General features: G+C 51.6%; 1 protein-coding gene across 5 annotated transcripts in view; it reads left to right on the top strand.

The window, feature by feature from the left end:
* The window catches only part of LOC144724678 (serine/threonine-protein phosphatase 6 regulatory ankyrin repeat subunit A-like), a 58542-nt gene that overhangs the window by 15328 nt on the left and 21361 nt on the right, over positions 1-21853 (top strand). For 3 of the 5 annotated variants that reach the window (XM_078603985.1, XM_078603989.1, XM_078603986.1), the window contains exons 4-17: positions 2080-2150; positions 4234-4434; positions 7324-7411; positions 10189-10331; positions 10422-10634; positions 11408-11486; positions 12245-12359; positions 14433-14515; positions 15299-15362; positions 16101-16169; positions 17776-17916; positions 18661-18738; positions 20918-21029; positions 21742-21816. In XM_078603985.1, coding sequence (XP_078460111.1) covers positions 2080-2150; positions 4234-4434; positions 7324-7411; positions 10189-10331; positions 10422-10634; positions 11408-11486; positions 12245-12359; positions 14433-14515; positions 15299-15362; positions 16101-16169; positions 17776-17916; positions 18661-18738; positions 20918-21029; positions 21742-21816 — 1532 coding nt within the window. The other 2 variants (XM_078603988.1, XM_078603990.1) reach the window with 2 other exon arrangements.

The raw sequence follows: 21853 nt of genomic DNA, 5'->3' as shown, positions 1-21853 counted from the left end.
GCGGGGTTGTTTACATCTCCTAGCCACCGTGGCGCCCCAAAGTTGTGGTGTTATTCTGGATGCAGCCAAGAGGAAACCGACCACACTGATCAGAGCGCTGAAAAGGACAACTTGTGTCAATGAATTATTTTTTTCCCGTAGCTTCCCAGCGGCATCCACGCTGCTCATGCAGTACTTTACGTGTTAGGAAGCGTTACATAATCCATGCGTGTACGCATAACTCTTCCTAACTAATAAAAATGTATAAATGCAACCGCATCTCAAAATAGTGGGGTGACACGAAGTATGCTTCTTTATTTACCGAGGGAATTCTCACGGAGTCTCACGACTCGTTTGTCAGGAGGGGTGCTGCTCAGAACGGGGGAGGTGGGCAGGAGTAGGCGAGTAATGTTGCAGCAGTTCATAGATTTACAATATGTGTATCCAGTGTCATGCGTAAGAATCAATCTATTTTGATTTGCACACGATGCGGTGCACTCAACCCCTACAGCCACTCGTGGTCGCTGGGTTCACGCAAGGAATCGATTGTTGAAATGGATCACGACCTCATCCTGACCCTACGCACGACCTTGCAACCATTTCTGCATGCGGCGAAGAATCGATCAACATTAACATTTACGCACGTGATACGTGCACTTGTGCGTGCATGTAGGAATGGATCGTTTAGGATTTACGGGCTAATGGAACAAACGAGGCAGAACTAATGAGACAGAACATGCCAGACAGTGTAAACGAGTGGTGGCCCAGGTATTGGTGCTCCGTGCAATGGACCAGGCGGCCTGTATTTGTTTACCAACCATCGGCTAACATCCGTAGCGAGTAACATTTGACCAGTCCTGGACTCATCCATAATCACCGACCCACATGGACTAGCAAGCTGATATGGTCAAACAACCCTCAGTGTTGACATGGAATGAGGAGGCCTTCATCCAGCAGTGGATTGGCATAGGGCTGTACAAATGAGACATAAAAAAACTCGTTCTAGATTTGAAGTTTTCGTGACGGCAAGGATCCATACTCTTGGTTCTTTCGGTAAAGTCATGTAGGTAAAGAAAATAAAAAAGAAAATATCTAGAATGAACCACCTCTACGGGGAGGGATTCCACTTATCTGTTAGAGCTTTGAACAGACAACGGGACGAAATCGCAGCTAATCGAAACGCTAACCTTCCTCAAAATTTCTTGCTGTGGTTGTCACACCTGATGATGATTGCTTGTGTTGCAATCGAAACGTCGTGATTTAAAAAAAAAAAATCTTTACCTACGTGACTTTACTGAAAGAACCAAGAATATAAAAAAAAAAACTTTTCAAATTAGATTATGACCATGGTTCGCGAATATTCCTAGAATCGGCACAGGAGTGACTTGTGATATTGCTTGAGTGTTTGGCGTGTTTTAAAAGACAACATATCTGTTCTGTCAACATACCACATGGTAGAAGTAATAGTTTGTCACGCACGACCTAACCGGCGTCGTGCTTTCCGCACGCAACATCTCAAGAATGTCGTGGACATTCTAAGAATCTCTGTGTGGGTGGCGGTGTTGAAACGTCTAAGACTCCTTGATGCTTCTGCCAACCTCACTACTGACATCAGAACACCGCTACGTGAAACATGTAGGACCAAAAACGCAAAGCATGTGGACACTGTTTTAAAAAAAAATACAGTGAATTGGCCGAGAGTGGTGTTGTCTGCACCATCGCCTCGTGCACTGTCCTCTGGCCTTAATAGATGGTCACTGACCGCACCTGGTCCAACAATCTTGTGTCGGCTACACGGTGAAGATGTGTCACGGGTGAAGATGTGTCACTCGTGAAGTGACCTCCTCGGTGAATGTGACGCGACGGTGTCGATCAGTGGCAGCTACCCAAGCATTTGACGTGATGGGTTTGCCCTGTTGATGAATCTCAGATGCCCGAGCAATTGAAAGTGACGTGACGTGTTTTTGCCGCTTTAATGATTCGCAGGCGCCCGTTCCCGTTGAACGTGAACGCGACGCAATGTGTCGCTTTTTTGATCGTTCGCAGCTGCCCGACCGATCAAACGTGACGTTGACGTCTTGTCATGCCGATCATTCGCAGGTGCTCGAGTCAATGCGAAGGACAACAAATGGCTCAACCCCCTGCACCGGGCCTGTGCCTCCCGCAGCGAGGTGAGCTTGCGTGTGTGTGTGTGTGTGTGGTGTTGCTTGCGTGGGTGTGAATGTGCGTGCATGCAAGCATGGTGTGGTGGTTAGCGCACGGCGCTACGAAACCAGCAACCCGAGTACGATTTCCGCTCATGGCCAATCCCAGTGACTGTTATCTGGGTATTTGGCCTACTCTTCCGCCCTGGCCAGACATCTCAAATGAGGTTGAGAGTGACCCACACTTTAACCCGCCTGCATGGAACCTTGACTGCATACGGGTCCTAACAGTTGCCTAAAATGTTGTCCTTCTCCGGCACCAGATAAGCATGGGTACTTATGTACAGTGCAAAAGAAGTTCAAAATACATACATACAAAATAAGGAGGGGCCGTGAGCCTTCGGTTGCTTGGTTCCCCTGCCTCTAGAACTCGGTCTGTCTCGGGTCATATCAGGAATGCTGCTGGCACACTCAAAAGTGTTTTAAATTCAATATTAAAGTCACGTTTATTTGAGTTGGCTTATTCTTGAGCAGGGGTGCTGTGCATGACGAGCGCCACATTAGAGCCACTCTCTCAGCGGTTCCGATGAGAATCGGGCTTCCGTCATTAAACTCTCGCGCCCGGAGGCGAGTGAGCTTGGAGTTAAGGTTTGGCGTCTTTTTAAAATCCAGGGGCCGTGTCAAGATCAACATTGACCCACTCCAAACAGACGGACGCAAACACCGCCCGCTCTTTTGCCTGGACGCCTCCGGGGAAGCAAACGCAGAGATAGATTAAAATGTAAAATAGGACGCGACCGAGCGAGCAAGCGGGCGAGTGAGAAGCACTCGGAACGGACGCCGTTACGGGGCAGCGAACCGGGGCGGCATGCGCCGCGTGCTCAAGCGCGGTATTTCATTCGCTGATGCCGTCTCGCGGGGAAGCTGTCCGAGTGTCGTGGGGCGCCGCCGTGGCCAGATGTTATCCAGCACGCCTGGTATACAGGAGGTCGTGGGTTTGATCCTGACCCTGACGACGCCTGCTGCTGTATATTTGGAGTTTGCAAGTTCTCCCCGTGGTCGTGGTGGATTTTTTTTTCCAGGTCCTCCGGTGTTTCCCTCCCACGTGTCAAAACATGCGCATGAAGTCTTTGGCTGCTATAAAATTTCCACTTGATAAGCCACTTCAGTCAGGCCTTGCCTGATAAAATAAAAGGGTTTCTTTTTTTGTTTCGCAAAACTGGACTTGGCGTTCTAGAGAGATTCTCCAGGGGGGCCTCAAGTGGAAGCCCTTCCGCCAACGGTGGCGTGAGCAAGCAGTTGCATTTCTGCACCTTTGCCGTTTACCCACTGCATTGGGGTGTTTGGCCAAGCATCCCAATGCAGCATTTTTCATTGCCAAGTGCCCGGAGAGAACCCATGCAAACTCTGCACAGAGACATTTGAGAAGTCGCCGTACTGAACTGTCATATCCTACGCACCTCGCAGCCCCAATGGGTTTGGGAGCCTCGCAAAATTTAGCCACACTGTCAATGAGTGGCTACACGTGGAAGGAAACCGGGCAATCCGGATAACGAAAATACCAAGCAGATAATACGCCTCCTTCACTTATCTGTCCCTCCACATAAAACAATACATGTTTTTTTTACATATCCCATCAGCTGCACGGCATTCTGGACGTGCTTTGCCTCAACACAAGCAAAAACTCTGAACCAGTTTCGACATTTACTGTCTCGATTTAAAGCTTTCGTGACTGCACGGATTCATCTTCTTGGTTCTTTCGGTAAAGTCACGTAGAATGGAAATAATAAAATAATAATAAAATAATTCTCACGACGTTTTGGCCACAACGCAAGCAGCCGTCCTCAGGTGAAGATTCACTGTCTCATCAGCAGAGTCGGAGATCGCTCGAACCAATGCTGGTGAGAGCTGCCAGACCTCTGTTCGATATGGGTTCTCATAACGGATAGTATGTATATGTATGTGTGTTGAACCTCTTTCGCACAGTACGTAGCCAACCGTGCCATTCCGGGGTGTAGGGGAAGGACAACAAAATAGTGCGTCGATAAGCGGGAGGAAAATGTTCCGGCCGAAAAATCCGCTCGGCCAACTAACGGACGCTCGGTCGCAGGCGGCCGTCCAGATGCTGCTGCGGCACGCGGCGGACGTGAACGCGCGCGACAAGAACTGGCAGACGCCGCTGCACGTCGCCTCCGCCAACCGCGCCATCAAGTGCGCCGACGCGCTCATCCCGCTGCTGAGCAACGTCAACGTGTCGGATAGAGCCGGCCGCACCGCGCTGCACCATGCGGCGTTCAACGGGAACCTGGAGGTCGGCCTCGCGTGCGCTCGCACGCAACACCACCACCTCATACTTGTCAAACCATACGGTTTCCCCGTTTCCTTGTGCAGGGAAATTTAGTTTGCAGGTCCGTACGGCGTACAGCCGTTTCAATACCGACACATTTTTTTAATTATTTTTTGTCTAATTTGTTTGTGTTTCTCCCTTGTGATGGGCCTTTGTAGGATGAAGGTTGAGATTTATAAGTGCACGGGGTGACGAAATAAGGTCTGAATTGGTCTGTAATAAAGTAGGCAATGATGAGGGGTATGCCACCACCTCCCAACTCCCCGCTGCCCCCGTGATGTTCACCATCGTGCCCATTTTGTGTTGCTTTGCCAAAGCCATGCCTTTTCTTGTGCCCTCTGTTACCCCTCTTTGCTTTCTGTACCGCCGATTTTCCCCATCGCCAGCTTGCGTTTCTCTGTACTAATTGTAACTTCCGTTACATTTCTGCCTTGCCGTGTGCTGTTGTGTGTCATACTTGGAATCTTTCGGAGTCATTATTTATCCTGGAAGAATCCAATGAGCCATGTGAAGCTTTTTTTCACGATTATTCCTTTTTGCACCACTTTGCACCTGTGTGTATTTGCCCGCTAATGTCATGCATATCCTTTCTCTCTCCATTCCCCTGCACCACCCTCTCTTCATCCCTGTCGAATTCTGTGCAGTCTTGTTCAACCACGTATGCAAAGCAACCCTTTGCCTCTCTACACCACACAGCACCGTGTTGTACCACCAAGTGACTCCCAGCATCCCTTAAGTACATTTCTGCACCTTTCCTCACCGCCTAGCACCTCTCTGCACTTTACAGCTCATATTTGTACCTCCCGACGTAGCTCCCAGGTCGCGCAGGACAGCGGTGTGCGTGTGTGCGTGCCTGTGTGCGAGTGTGTGCGCACACACAAGCGGGGCTTACCGAGGCGTGCACTAACAGCACTGACAGATAAATTAGGAGAGAGCGAGAAAGAGAGAAATGATAAAAACTGAAAAAAATGCAATCAATGCGCGTGGCTGTTAGGATATCGATCTGGCTCGGGTGTCCGCCGTCAACGTGACCGTTGTTGCGCAGCGGCGGCTGCTTTTTCCTCGCGGATTCGAGTTTAGTTTATACGTCAACGCTCGCGACACTTCACGCCGCAGTTGTGACAGCGTTGTGGCGTAAATTGATTGTAATTGACCGGTTGGTGTCTTTCCCTCCTGTAGGTGCCTTTTGACATGCGCGCTTCATTACGCAGCGGGTTTTCAATTAAGATGCAAATTTTCCATGGCCCGCTCTTGTGGACTCCTTCCGCGATCGGTCGCCATGGAAATGTAGTTGCTGGTTACTGCCGCTGTCTAACCCCCCCCCCCCCAGGGGGCCCACCAGGTTAGCTGGCCAGGTAGATGCCTGCCTGTGAATGTAGGGACAGCCTCGATAATTAATTAGTTGCGCGATGGCTATTCGCTCCGTTCTTATAGTGCAAGGCAAGTCACGGAGGCACCAATTTTCACAGACAAATCTAGTTCGCTAGTAGGGAGCGCCATTGTTACGAAGGCTTTACCCATCTAATTTTCAACGTAATTTCTCAAATGTAGCAGATTTTGGAGCGTTACACCATGCTCGCGTTGACCCCCTCTTTTTGAATCGCGTCACGGAATCTGTGTCGTTCATCACTTTGAAGCAGATGGAACCGTAGTGTTAGTGGTTAATACACCCCGCGGTGTTAACCAGGGTGGCTGCTGGGCTCGAACCTCAAACGAGAAGCAAGCGCTCCACCACGCAATCATGGCATCCACTGCCGCTGGATGGACGGCGCTGCTTCCAAACCCATGGGCGCTAGAAACATTGAGGGCCTGTTTCATGTGTCGGCAGAAGCTGCTTTTGCAGCTGTCACATTCGGCCGTGATCTGTCCACTGCTGCATTAAGAACTCCCCAAAGCATCGCCATCTCTCGCGGTCTGGCGTGGGGTTTGCTTTCATTGTAAAAGCAACGATTCATCTTCTTCTGCACACGTGGTGATTTCATCGCTTCGTAAACCACCGCATGCCGTCTCGACCTCCATTACCCACAAGCAATCATCTATCAACTGCTGGATGAAGGCCTTCCCACTCTCTCACCATCTCTAATGCTCTTGCGTGGGTAGTGGTCTCGCAAAACAACGATCCATCAAGCTCCTTTTACACAAGCTGCTATTATCGAGCCATCAACCACCACAAGTCATCTCAAACACCGCAAACTGGCTTTGCACGGCCCAGCTGTTGATGAGCTCAAAGTCGAGTCCATTTTTTGCAACATCATCGGTTCCTATTCTCGCCGGAGTTACAGCGACCGCCTTAAGAAGGTCATCTTTGAATGCAAAATCCTTGGAGACTGTGTTGGCATCCGCGTAGAAGGAGAGGCTGAATATAAAAGTTGTCTGGTATTTTTAGCCATTTGGAGGTCGGCCAACAAAAATATCAAGTGTTTCCCATTTTCTTAACAGACTCTTGCGTCTTATTTTTCATTCCTTACTTTGACTCGGCCCGTACATGTTGTGCTCGTCTTTTTCATACCGTCGTTTCTTTGCACCTCCCTGTCCTGCCCTGTACTGCCTTGTTTACTCCCCTGTTGTATCTCCTTGTATTTCCCTGCATCTCCGTAAGCATCCTCTACGGCCATGTATCTCTGATTACCCTGTGCTGCCTTGTACTATCCGGTATCTTTATCTCATGTAAACATTCTGTACTGCCCTGCATCTCTGTAAACATCCTGTACTGCCTTGTATCTCATATACTTAATATATTGCCTGTTGTTCCTCCCTGTATCCCCGTGTACTGCACTTGCATCTGTGTCCTGATGCTTTGTTGTGCTGCCCTGTGTGTCCCGTACTATGTTTGCCGACGCGTCTGTCCCCAAGATGGTGAACTTGCTGATCTCCAAGGGCGCCAACGTGAATGCGATGGACAAGAGGGAGCGGAGAGCCGTGCACTGGGCCGGCTACATGGGTGAGCGGTCGCCCGTGCGGCTGTGCCGTTCGGGTTGCGTTCCCCCTCCTCCGTGAACTGGACGGTACTACCGCCCAGTTGGTCGCCTCCATATCACTCTTGTATTGCGACTGCCACGGTTGCTGGTCCCATGTAACTTCACTCGTTGATTCCTCCACCCATGCGGAGGATTCAGTAGACCGGGACTTGCTGTTGTGCATCTCATCCACCACTCTGTTCAACCGCCAGGTCACAACAACACACTCGCCCACCCACTCAATCGCCCACTAACTCGCTTGTTCATACACTCCCCAACTCGGTACACCACTGGTTGCAACTTTACTCTCTCTGTTTCTTTCCCTCGTACTACTTGTCTTAGGAATTCCCTCCCAACTTCTCTTTCACCGCATTCTCACGAGTATGCGCAATTAAAACAATCTTAACTCTTATCTATTAAAAAGTGTAAAAGTGATTGGGCGCATTTATGTGTAGTGCTCATCTTCTGATAACAACCATGAGCCAGTGGTGGAAAATCCACATTCCTATGGCAGGGGCGAGTCTATCCATAGGACAACCACTCTTGAGTTTTTTCTATTACACTTTCAGCGGCGCTTTTTGTAGCTGGCAGCTTGGCATGCTGGGTCTTTGGGTCTGTGATCCGCAACCAAAAATTTTAATTTAATTTTTAATTAACAGACAAGCCTCTTTGGAACACGCGACAAAGGTTGCATTGTTCGACTGTGAGAGGGGGGCAGCACTATTTTGGAAAGACAGCTGCGACTGCTTTTGGCCTGTGCTGTTTCTCACATTGCGCGTGCGTCTTGGCGTACATGGTACGTATACACGGTGGACGGAGTACAATGCGTGCGAGCGGGTGTGAAGCATTCGAGGTTAGTGTTCTTTTGCACGTATGCATGGTGAACTTCTTCCACACCGTACGTAGCCAACCGTGCTTATCGGAGTTGCGGAGGAAGGAAAACAAACTAACACAAAAAGGCAGGTCTAAAGAAATTCGTTTTAAATCTATATTTAGAATTGCATAGCTCTAGTGGCTTCTTAGTATGGGAAGGAAGAGCATTCCAGACGGCCGCAGAAGCGCACTTGAAAGTGCTGCAAGGATGACCGGAGTTTGCGCCGTGTGGATCGGTGGCGCCGTGGTTGACTCGCTGCGCTGCGAACCCGGCAACCCGAGTTCGATTCCCACTCATGGCAAACATCGGTGACGAATATCTGCTGAACCCGTCGTGGCCCTCCTTTAGGTCTACTCGGCCTTAAATTAGTACCTGGTGCAGTGTGTAAACAACAGCCATTGGTGAGACGAAAGGCAGTCGGGCCTAGTGTTGTCCACACCACCGTGCCGGCCTTCATAGGCACTCCACTAACAGCACTTGCCCCAGCAGTCTGTAGGCTATACTGGGGAGCTTTGTCTTTTCATGGCTTCTAGATTACAGTGTTGCAATGAGCGTGTTGTTTTGGACATTGAGTGGTTCGCTGTTGCACAATCTGCACGAACGCTTGGCTGAACATTGAGGTCTTCATTTCTCCCGTCGGTGTCTGGTTAGAGCGCTTTGACCCTCAGTCGTGAAAAGAAAACCCTGGCGGACGCCGCTAGAAAGCTCTTTCTCGTGCCTTTATTTTGGAATCTGCTGCGCTTACCCCGTGACAGCATGACCTCATTCCTTACGTCAGTGCACATAAAATATACACTGATGTGGGTTTCAAAATGAGCTTTTTTTTTTAAATCTGAGCTGCAAAAGTTTTTGTGGCCATTGAAACATGGGGGGGTAGAGCGATCTCGGTGATGTTTTGAGTGCGCTGAATTTGTCGATTTGATGGGTGGCGGCACCGGTTTGCACACTGCTCCGTCATCCCGGCGACCTTAGTTTGAACTCAGACCACGGCTGACATCAGGGGTGAGTGACAGCCAAACTGATAATGGGTGCCCACCTCGCTTGACCAAGTCACACAGACCAAATACGGTGAAGTATGGTCTAACATCTCCCCCCTCCATATTTGACGCAGCGTGGGGAATCGCCTCATCCAACATAGGATCGACATCGGGCTGTTAAATAAGTATTTTATTCCTGAGATTACAGGCCTGAATCTCATGCCTTTGTAAATTATGTCAACTTGGTCTTTCGGATAAAAGGATAACTTTCCCCATTGCATGAATCTTCTTGGTCATCTCGCAATGCAATTATAACTATTTGTGAAAGTCTTACTGAGGTAGTCGGAGATAGGTACCTGGAGGAAACTCATGCAAACTCTGGACAAGGATGAATTAAAGAACAAACTTGCTGTGCTACCCCCTCCGGACTACCTGGCAGCAGCCCAGTGGGTATCACAAACCCCTCCGTGCTCCACTAACCTTGCCTCTAGAAAGTCTACACCGAGACCCGTCTATCATATTTCCCCTTCTATGTGTGTATGTATGTTGAACTTCTTTTGCACCGTACTTGGCCAACCGTGCTAACCCGAGGTGCGATTGGCACGGTTGGCTGCTAAACGTTTTTGCATCGCAGAAACGAAACGTTTGACTGATTTAATTGACCGGACTAAGAGAATGACTCCAATGAAATCCAGTGGCTGAGACTAAATTCCACAGGTAGTCGTCGACCGGACTACGACTACGGCTAAAATAAGAGCTGGCCGACTAAATCGACGGCGGCCTCGCGCGCTCCACAAAATCATCCCGCCTCAGTCGTGCCACGCAGAGGTATTTTTTTTTTCCCCGCGTTTGGCGTCGACCGGCACCAATGCCGACCGCTGGGTGGTGTTTGTTTTTTTACTCGTTCCAGGCCACACGGAGGTGGTGAAGATGCTGCTGAGCAACGGCGCAGACGTGAACTGGAAGGACAAGAAGGGCTACACCCCACTGCACGCCGCCGCTGCCAGCGGACACGTCACCGTCGTGAGGCTGCTGCTGAGTCTCAAAGCGGAAGTGCGTATCCCTCCGCCGCACGCGCGCCTGTGGGTTCTTTAAGGCGCGGATAACGACGTGTTTTTAACCTGTTCATCTGCGCGCTTGCAGATGAACGAGTTCAACGGCTTCGGCAACACGGCGCTGCACGTGGCGTGCCACAACGGGCAGGACGCCGTCGTGAGCGAGCTGCTGGGCGCCGGCGCCGACGCCGGCCACCACAACGAGCGGGGCTTCACCGCCCTTCACTTCGCCGCCGCATCCACGCACGGTGCCATCTGCCTGGAGCTGCTGGTCAACCACCACGCGGACGTGAACGCGCAGGCAAGGCGCCGGCGCAGCTCCACGCCACCGATCGCGACACCCTTGCCTGCGATGTCGGCCCGTTGCCTTGAATCGGTCCAAAATTGAACAATTTTTTATTTTTCCAGGTAAGGCCTACTACTGAGCTACGTAGCTCTTTTTCAGAAGCGACCTGGCTATCGCAAATGATCGCTCGACGAAGCGGCTCATTGTCGTGTGGAATCGGTCTTGGGTCCCGTGGAGTGCGGTGAACGTACGAGTACGCGCACTTGGCGCGCGTGTGCGTGGCACGTGGTCGGCGCACTCGTTTTTTGAGGAGCGGTGGCGTAGCGGGTTACCGCGCTGTACTACGAACCTGGCCACCCGAGTTCAATTCCCACACACGGCCAACACCAGTGACGATTATCTGAACCGGTCCTGGGCTTCCGCGAGTTCGACTCGGCCTCAAATGAGTACCTCGCGCAGCCTGTAAAATCATCGCCACTGGGGAGACAAAGGTGGTCGGGCATGGTGTTGGCCACCCATCCCCTCGTGTACTGTGCCGGCCTTCATAGGTGCTCGCCAACAGCACTTGCCCCAGCAGTCTGTTAAGGCTATACGAGCAACCTTTGTATTGCTTTCTGTGCATGTGTCCTGTAATTGCGTGTTTTGTATGTGATGTGAGCAGTCTTTATGGTCTGTGTGGTCACTGTTTTGTCTGTTTTGTGTATGCGATGTATGTGTGGTCACTGTTGAATGTGCATGTGTGTGTGATGTGTGTTATCACTGTGTGTGTGTGTGCTTTGTTTTTTCAGAGCTACGATGGGAAGAGCCCACTGCACATGACCGCAATTCATGGACGATTCACAAGATCACAGACTCTCATTCAGAACGGTGTGTTTATATATAGACCGTGTACTGTATTACAATTTCACGGCATGTAAATCCACAGCGATTTCTCTCGTGTTTACATCGCGTGTCACTCGAGGTGGCTGGGTGGCTCATGGGTCCGAGCACTGAGCCAAACACTGCGGTGCACCTGGGTTCGAGTCTGGGTTGCGGTTGCTCCCGATTTTGCGCCGGGTTCTTAACGGCAGCCAGTCTATGGTCTCGGGCTGCTCGCCAATGACTGCAAAAACAAACGACCACGTTTTTTTTATATATGGCTCTTTGTTCACACTTGTACATGAATTCCGGCGGTGAAGATTCAAAACTTGTTTGTTGATTGTCGTGCGACAAGCGGTTTCACTGTTGGGTTTATGGGAAAATGCACCCTGTGCTGCGTAAAATGTAAATAAAGTCGACGCATTCGTCAATAACACTGTGGCCTTAAAATAAAATAAATACACGACGTTCTGGGCAAAGGGCCCTTCATCAAAGCACACTTATTAATTTGTTTGTTAATTGTACTTGTGCACTGCTGCCAACGCAGCATCGCCAAAGAAAGGCTAAAAGAGTCCGCTTGAGGCATTTTCAAAGAGAGGTTCTGTGAAAAATCTCTTCTGCGGCCGTTCTCTTGACGCACGGGTCACACTGCTTTGCGAGAGGCTTCCGTATGGGTTCTGGTGCTTGTGAAGCGATGCTACTCTCGCGCGTTGGAGTAACGCTGCTTTTCGCGTCTGTGCGTCCGCTGGTCTGCCCGTGCGACCCAGGTGGTGAGATCGACTGCGGGGACAAGGAGGGGAACACGCCGCTGCACATCGCCGCACGCTATGGCCACGAGCTGCTCATCAACACCCTCATCTCCAACGGCGCCGATGCTGCCAGGCCAGTGCCACTTTTAACTTTCCACTTGCACAACCGAGCCGCACCGGGGCCGTGCTGAGCAAGCCTGGTGTGGCTCGGTAGGCATCAGCATTGTTTTTCCATTTTAGAAGCAGAGCCGTGCCAAGGACATCACGCGGCATGAACGAGTCGAGAAGTGTGGAGGGACAAACTGCCCCAAACATATCAAACAACCAGCTTCACTGTCCATTTTTTGCTCTTCTTTTAAAACTCGCTTGTTTTCCCTCGCTTAAGCAAACTCCTCTTTCCCTTCCCTCCCCCATCCTTAACACCGTCCCCTTTCCCAACTTTCCTACCCATTCACCACACTCACTCATCATTAATCACTTTTTGTTGCTTTCACCATCGTTTATTTCACACGTCTGCTGTACAAATAGATAATTCTTTGTTCAGCGCCATTGTCAAGGCGTGATATGAATTTAAATAAGATGACGTCACACGTAATGAAGGTGGCCATTAGCACTGTGCCTGGCCCTGCGTGGCCCCGAGTCGGCTTCAGACGTCTACGCGAGGCCAGCAGCGCAGCACGGTTTTGCTTTCCGGCTCGCCAAACGGCTAGCGGAGAACCACGCGTACAGCGAATGTCCCGCGCTGACTCGGCTCGGATGTTCTCGTGACCGATGGTTTCATGTCGGCAAGCTGGGGCGTCGCTGTGTGCCTGTCTCCGATTCAAATCCCCCCGGAGGTCTCTGTCCACCCGGCAGTTTAAATGGGGGCGGGGGGGGGGGGTCGCACCATGGCCGGTCGCGTGTTGTGCCGTAGATTGATCCGTGTGGAAGCATCGCCTCTGGACGGGCTCTCGAGAGCTACGACCTCGCGTTGAGGACCTTCTACCAGCAGCAGTAGTGGTGTGAGCAGGAAATTTTGCAGGGCGCTGTGTCTTTTTACCTTTCGTTCAAGTGAAGAGTTATTTTTGAACAAAATAGCAGGATATCCAGAACTTCCTTGCAAAAGAGATAATCGTGCAGGGAATCTGACTCGTTTACTTTGGAGAATGATGATTGGATGCCGAGTGATGTTTTCCTTCCCCGGGGTTGGGTTTTTTGACGAAGTTGATAAAACAATGTTTTTAGTCTATCTTTTACGAACGAGTAAGGAACATTCTGTTCCACTCACAAAGGACAACCACGAGCACGTTGGTTGTTTTTACCATCCCGTGCAAAATTCAATATAATAGTGTCATTTGTTATTTATGCAGTCACAAGGATTTTTCAGGAGGGTTCCAGCATTGGCATGTTTGGCCCAATAGATTATTTCAAGCAGTTTTGTCAGCGTGTAACGGTGCTTGTGGATCAGCGATTTTTAATCATGTTCATCGAACGCCTTTTCCCTGTTATACTGTTCTTCTGCTTGTGAATGCTTTTCGCACGACGGGGAATGCGCACACCGTTATCACGTGGTCTCTGAGCGGTCGACGACGAATTACTTTCTTGAGCTGCCGCAGCTGAGCGGTGCAGTAACGCGGTGGCGTAACGTCATCTCAGTTGGTTGTCCCCCCCACAAGATGGCTGCAGGTTGAAGGGGCTAACTCTCCGCACAGATGGGTTATTTTGAGCCCAGTTACTGCCCGGCCACCTCCTGATGACCGCCTTGCATTCTAGCTGACGGGATTCGCGAATTTTACGAATCTCTACGTGATCCACCAACCCTTGCCTCCAAACTCGTGTGGGCGACGCGCGACACGCGACGGGCGATTGTGGCGTCGGCTTGAATAATCGCTCGCGTCGCTGGGACCGTCCCATTGGGCATCACAACTGGACGTCGCTGCCAATGTTTGCCATCGCCTTCGTGCTGTTAGTTGTTCTCTGGTCTAACACCGGTGGTGAGACAATGCCACAAAGAAGGCCGTCTCTGGTGTAGGCCAATCAAAGCCAATGCATATATCATCGGAGCACTTTTTGCCACAAGTACGGGTGGTTTATAATGAAGACGTCATGTTTGGTGTTTGAATATCTGAACACCGGTTTATTGCCAGAAAGGGTAAAACCTCTTCGAATATATATTTCTTCTCATCTTGCCAATGTTGATATTCCCTCCCCCCGTGCCGGAGCGCAGGAGGGGCAGCCACGGGATGTTTCCGCTGCACCTGGCGGCGCTGAGCGGTTTCTCCGACTGCTGCCGCAAGCTCCTCACGCCGGGTGAGTGCTCTCCACTCACTCGTGGCAGGGGAGGGATGGGAAGCGGGGGGCTCCTCATTATAACGCGAGGGTGGGGGAACGTTTCCTTGTCGAGCGCTGGTTGGTGGTGCTGCTGCTGATGGCAGGGCCTCCAGTGGAGAGGGAGTTGCATAGAGCATCGTTAGAGGGTTTGAGTTTAATTTGTTGAACAAGATGAGAACTCAAGAGGCCAGGATAGTAAAACAATTTGCAAGAGGGACCCAGGCCACCAAAGACACGAGGCAAAATAAATAAAATTAAGTACAGCAGCGGGGTGTAATGGTGTGATGTGCCCATTGATCTTGGTGGGTGAACAGAGGTGTGTGGTGGGGGTGGATTGCAGAGGTCAAGCAACAGATTCATTTAACGTGAATTTCACGCCCCAACATATTGGTGTCCGTACCACGGCGGTATCTACACCACGGCATTGTCTGCACTCTGCCAGATTTCTAATGATAGTGATAGTAGTTTGATACATTTCGTATTCGCGCCGTTCTGTTGGAGCAAAACTATTAGCTTGTGGAGCCTGCCGGCCGTTTCAGTAACTACCTTTTTAGTGGGTCCGCACTTCAGTTAACACGCGAGTCTTCTCAAACCACGGACAGCATGCTAACGCAACTGCCCGCTTCATTTGCCGCCAGCATTTTGGAAATTCATTCGGTGACTGCTGAATGCGTCCCCACTGGCTTACTCGGCAACCTCGACATGAACGTATGCGTCCCTGAGTCGCCGTTAATCCGTTTTTCTGTCCCAAACCCGGCCCAGGCTTTGACGTGGACGCTGTGGATGAGTTTGGGCGAACCTGTCTTCACGCTGCCGCAGCCGGAGGGTAAAGCACGCAACGCCAAACGGCAATCTGTGATCGATTTCACGATTGCACTCCATCCGCAAGATCTTCCACGGACTCGCCTCTACCTACCTCTCACCTCGCGCTACTCCCCACCACGCACTCTCCTGGCTCTCCACTCTCATCTTACTCTACTCCCCTCCACGCACTCTCCTACCTCTCCCCTCTCATCTCACTCTACTCCCCACCACGCACTCTCCTGGCTCTCCACTCTCATCTCACTCTACTCCCCTCCACGCACTCTCCTACCTCTCTTCTCATCTCGCTTTACTCCCCTCCACGCACTTTCCTACCTCTCCCCTCTCATCTCACTCTACTACCCTCCACGCATTCTCCTGCCTCTCCCCTCTCATCTTACTCTACTACCCTCCACGCACTTTCCTACCTCTCACCTCTCATCTCACTCTACTCCCCTCCACACACTCTCCTGCCTCTCCCCTCTCATCTCACTCTACTCCCCTCCACGCACTCTCTTACCTCTCCCCTCTCATCTCACTCTACTCCCCTCCACACACTCTCCTGCCTCTCCCCTCTCATCTCACTCTACTCCCCTCCACGCACTCTCCTACCTCTCCTCTCTCATCTCACTCTACTCCCCTCCACGCACTCTCCTACCTCTCATCCTACTCTGTTCCCCTCCATGCACTCCGTTCCAACAACCCAGGTTTATATTTTGGTCCCCTCTCTCTCTCTCCTGCGTACCTTCGTGCGCATGTGCAGAAACGCTGAGTGCATCAACCTCCTGTTGTCCAGTGGCGCTGACCTGGGCAAGAAGGACCGCTATGGCAGGTACGTCGGTACTGGTGTGTGCCAGGTCACGCCCGGGATTCGAGTGTTCAAGAGCCAGTTCTACCTCTCTCTCCCTGTAAATATGAATATGGTTTACAAGTGAACGGTAGAGTACGACAACCGTGGAGTGGAGGAACGGCCACGGCCGTGAGCGGTTAGATGGGTTGCACGATGGGGGAGGGCGTTGCAGGAGGAGAATCGTAGGGAGGGAGTTGACAACCCAACGGCTTGCTGTACTGCCTTCTCCTGGCCACTTTGCAACTTGATACAGCAGTCGTGCTGTGACGGTTCCACCTGAAGACGGAAGCTTGTGTTGCCTCCGAAACGTCGTGATTTTTATTTTACTTTTATTAATTTTAATTTTTACCTACGTGACTTTACCTAAAAAACCTAAGAATATGAATATAAGCCCCAGGGGGTTTTGCGCATCCCTGCGGGATCTACCAACCCCTGCCGCCAAAGCGATGGGTCACGGGTCGCAGGCTCGCGTGCAGACACTGCCCGCTGTTCTGTGTTAGTGAGCCTCGATTGAGTCTCAAGACTCCGTGTTTCGGAGAGTCCTGCTCCAGATGTTTTTTTAATGCACCTATAACAGGCATCTGTGGGGGAGTCGTGGTCACTAAAAGTGACATCGGTGGCCGGCAATATCTGAACCGGCCCTGGTTCCTCTGGCTTCACCTACCTGAACTGACCAATTTGGTGAAGTATGGCGAAACAACATGTCGGGAAGCTTTCATTCAGCAGTGGAATGACGGAAGGCTAGATATATATATTTTTTTACATTTTTCATCGAAGTCTTTGCAAGTGCCCCGAGGTTTGTAATTTTCGTTAAACCTTTTATTTATTTAACACCTTGCAATTTGCAGGCAATCTTAAGATTAATTATTTATTATGGGTTGCGTCGCCTAATGATCCTGCCAAATCTGTACCATAAAACCCCTCCACCACCCAACATAGCCCAAACAATGTCTTTGTCACGCGTACGAGCGTTTTTCCGCGGTAAACTGTTATTGCCTCGGATCGCCAGCAAGCTGAAGGACAACTTCTAAAACTAAATCTAGCGACGATAAAGGCGGCGTTCTTTGCTCAACCACGTCGAGCGTCGTCAGTACTTGGCTGCAGGGACGTCTGAACGAAAGGCCGCGTCGCCTGGCGCGCGGGGGCTTTAGATTTTATGTAATTCAACAAGAGCCCCGGACAGAGCGTGAACCGTAACAAAGGGAGGGGGAGGGGGGGCACAGAAACTCCGAGGACAAAAGTCCTGAACTCAGCGCTCCTGGGTTTAGGGGAGGGAAAAACGTTGATTGGGCTCACCGCCCCACTCAAGTTGGGACCGAGGTGGGAGCATGGATTTCTTTTATATGGGGAAGAGAAGATGAGGGAAGAAGAACAAAGGTAAAGGGACAGAAGGGACGGGAGTTGGGGGAGGGGAAACGGGTAGGTGGAGGAGAGCACTTAACAAAATCTGCAAAGCAAAATAAGTTGTGCGCGCCAAGTGGCTGGACCCGCCTTCTGAAGTATATCGTCGCGACGTTGCTATTCGTGTCGCGTCGCCCCCGCGACCCTGATCGGCCGGCGCCCTCCCGCGCCCGTCGTTTCGCCGCAGGACGGCGCTGCACTACGCGGCCGCCAGCTGCCACTACCTGTCGCTGGTGAAGCTGGTGCTGTCGGGGGCGGCGCCCAACGAGCTGGACGCGCGGGGGTGCAGCCCGCTGCACTACACCGCCGGCGCCGACCGAGACGCCAGGTGGGGTGAGACGGCGGTGGGGCGGTGGGGGGGGGAGCGAGCGCGTGGCTCTCCTGCGGCAGCTGCGTAGCTGCTGCGAGCGACAATTGCACGACGCTCGGGCAAATGAATAAAGCACCGTTAGAGGTTTGCAGCAATCTGGCAGTACTTGCGTAGTACTGCCAGATTGGGTAACTCGCTTTTTAAACGCCAGCGTAGCATTCGTGCAACGTTCGTACAATAGCCATGCGACATTTATGCGATGTTTGTGCAATGAACGCTGCTGTAAAGTTCAGGTGCCTCTCTATCAACAGCCGTAAAATAATCGCATAACACCCGCGCAACTCTGTAGCAAGACCAATGCAACAGCAACAGTCGCACACTACTCTCGCGCGCCTTTATCAGCACTCGTTCAACAGTTGCATGCAACACTCGCGCAGCTTTCTTTCAAATCGCAGGCAACGGTGGCATGGCGCTTAAAGCGACACCCTCGTAACGCCCCCGCATATACTTTTGCAACTCTTATAACTCTCTTGTAATGGCGCTCGGCCAGAACTCGCACGCCGCTCCGTTTTAAACGTTCGCGCAGAATTTCACAGGTGCTCGCGTCAACTCCCTCGCTGCATTTGCATCTCGTGCTCGCCGCCTGTGCGTGAGCGCGCCACCCCACTGGCGCGGTAAAAATGTACCTCGGCGCTGTGCCGCGTGCCCTGTGTGTGCCGTCGAGTGTGTGTGTCACCCTCTGTATATCGTTCCCCCGTGAAGGAAGAACAATTTGTTGGAAAGTTGTGACGTGGAGGAAGCCGGTAGTTCGCTTGACAAATTGCAGAAGGATGCGCTGATGTAAGTGGTCGTCGCTGTAGGAGGCACCGCCTCTGCCTCCCCCATCCCGCGCTGCTTGTCTCTGTGCCGGTGCTGGCTTTGCGGGCTTCCTCCATCCTGTCCCATAATCCTTTGCACTGCTTCCTTGCCGTAGCTGCTCTGGGATTCGGTGCCCTTTTGCTCCTGCGAGGATTTGGAGGGCGGCTTCTGACTCCTCTGTCCTCTGCCTGGGTGATGGGATTTAAATCGAGACGCAAAGTGGGAAAAAACGAGCAAGCGGCTCTCATCTTGCAGCTACACACTTAGGATGTGTCTTCACAAAGTTTAGTTTCCGAGAAAAAGCTTCGTGCACGCCGTCGTGAACCCAGCGACCTGAGTTCGATTCCTTGCCAGTGGCGAGTGATATCTGAACCTCTCCCTGGGCTTCCTTCCTTCACCGACCAGCACTGACCAGCGTGGCGAAGTACGGTCAAACAACCCTCATGACCATCACAGTGTCCTTTTAGCGGTGGATCGACAAAGGGCTCTAAATGATTATTCGTACTCTTCATATTTAGACGTGAGCTTGAGACCGATTTCAAACATCGGTGGACTCCGAGTTCCTGTCCCCAACCACGGCAGCTCCAGACACGACAGAGGGACTGCTCGCGGTCATCCAAGGCGCCCACGTCTCTCAGATGGGCAGGGCACAAGTGGGATTTTAACAGCATCTTAATACAGGTTTCCCCCCGCTCTACACGGGTTCGGTTTGCACGATTTGGCGCTCGATATGCCGACGACCTATTTCTACCCAAAGTTCGGTACATTATACGGTTTTAATTCACACACGTGGCTATGCGGTTGGACGTGGGAGGGCAATGTGTAGTGTACAGTGTGCGCTTCTCATTTCGCTTTGTGAGCCATCCATTTGGAACGCGTCCGCTGCCGCGTAAAGTGAGGGAAAACTGCAGTCCATCACGGTGCCTCAAGATGCTAGCTCTCAACACCTGGAGCCCAATTCGCGTGTTAGCTGATTTTCGCTCTTCACAGGTATTTGGAGAGCGGGTGGTAGGGGGGGAAGTGTTTAAATTGCTGCCAGTTGAGCCATTATTATCACATCGGAAAATCTGTGAAGGTGCCTCTCGCCCAAACACACGATCCAGCCTGCAGTTGTCCCGCATCGTCGAAACACCGCGTGCGTCCGTCCTTAAAAGTCGAACCTGGGTCCGATTTTCGTTGGTTTTATTATTTTATAAATTCAATTTTACCTGCATGGCGTGCTTTGGGGGATAAGCGTTCCGAACAGCGACGTCCGTGTTGCTTCCTTGCACAGTCGGCTTTGTGTGTTGTGGACCGGTGTTGTGCACACACACTGCGCTCTGTTAAATGTGCACCGGATTATCGCGTGCATTGCATTCTGCGCCGCGTTACCTGCGTTACCTGTGGTGCGGTGTCGCATGGCGTGCTGTGGAGCTTGGTTTGAGTGTTGTGTGGCGTGGAGTGGCGGTGCATGGTGTGGTCGTGCGTATTATGTGTGTCATGGAGTATGGCTATGTGTGGTGACATTGGCTGTGTATGGCATTGGGTGGCTGGGTGCGATGTCATGGCATAGCTACGCGTTTCTCTTTGCGTTTCTGTGTGGTTATATACGGCTCTCGCTGTGGCTATCTTTGTGGGTGTGCCGTGGTGTGAATGTGTGCGTGGAGTGGTATGACGGTGTTTGTTGGTGTGCGACTGTAGTTCGGGTGTTGTGTGGTGGTGCAGCATACGGGATTGGTTAGTGTGGCTGTCTGTCCTGTAGCAAGGTACGTGTTGGGTGGCGTAGACATACTTGTGCAGTAGTGCTTGGGGTGGAATGGTGTCGCTGTACGTGGTGTAGTGTGGCCAGTTTCTTGGGCGGCGCTTCTCGGTGTGGTCACGTGGTGTGTCGTTGTTCATGGTGTGGCGTAGCGTGGCGGTGCGAGACATGATGTGGCTGTTTGTGCTTGGTGTGTTGCACGCAAATGTTTTTCTCTGTTTGCCAGTGTCTGCTGCGCTTGGGGTTGTGTGACGGCTTGGTTTGGCATGGCAATGTTATGCTGTGTGTGGTGGGCTTAGTTAGCAGCGGCGGTGCATGGTGTGTGTTACGTGAGTTTTGCTGTGTGTGTGGCAGCGCGGCGGTGTGGTATTGTGTTGGTGTGGGCCCCGCCAGGAGTTGACGTGTTCCATATCGGCTGCACAGGTGCCTGGAGCACCTCCTGCAGAACGGAGCGGAGCCGGCGCTGCGCGACAAACAGGGCTACACGGCGGCGCATTACGCCGCAGCCTTTGGGCACCGGCTGTGCCTTGAGCTTGTGAGCCCAGCACCAGCCCCAACAACAACAACAACGCACACTCATCCCTGCGACTAACCCACAGCACCGTACTCACGAAACGCCAACACTGCTACTACAACAGACTACGACTCTCCCCTCTACCACCAACACCACCGCTCCTCTACCACTCTACCCTCCACCACACAAAATCTCCATCACCGTCGCCCTCTATATCTCCACCCTCTACCACGAATACCACCATCCTATACTGCTCTATCACTAACACCACCCTCTTATCACTGTACGCAATACCACGGACACTACTACCCTCTACTCTCTTATCACCAACACCACCACCCTCTACCCTTCTACCACTAACACCACTCTATGAATCGCGTTATTTATAAATGTGTCGTAACCCTCCACCACCCGACACGGCCAATCAGTAAAAAAGTGTCACGTTGACAAAAGACAAATAGTTCACTGCTTTAGCCCACCGGTGTGTTGAAGCGTGAAACCACAACATTTACAAAATTGTAAATGTTGTGGTTACGACACATTTATAAATAACGCGATCTAAACCCAAAAACGTTGATTATGAATAATATTGGTCGCGAAAGCCTATGTGTTAAACCACTCTATGAACTCCGCCGTTTATCACTCCGCTTCTTCACCTTCTGTCTGTCGACCCTCTCCCCCCCACCCCTGCCCTCGGTGTGCCGACCCGTGCGGTGTCCGTGCCCGTGACTAGTTGCTGGACATGGCTGGAGCTGAGTTGCTTCGCGATCCCGACAGCCACTCGCTCGTCAGCCCCCTGCACCTGGCCGTGAGTCTTTGCCCCCTCGTTAGCCCACAAGCACCGT

Source organism: Lampetra planeri, chromosome 21, assembly GCF_965212315.1.
Source record: "Lampetra planeri chromosome 21, kcLamPlan1.2.h2, whole genome shotgun sequence".
NCBI lineage: Eukaryota > Metazoa > Chordata > Hyperoartia > Petromyzontiformes > Petromyzontidae > Lampetra > Lampetra planeri.
The sequence above is the reverse complement of the archived record's forward strand: the minus strand, read 5'-3'. Positions and strand labels throughout refer to the sequence as shown.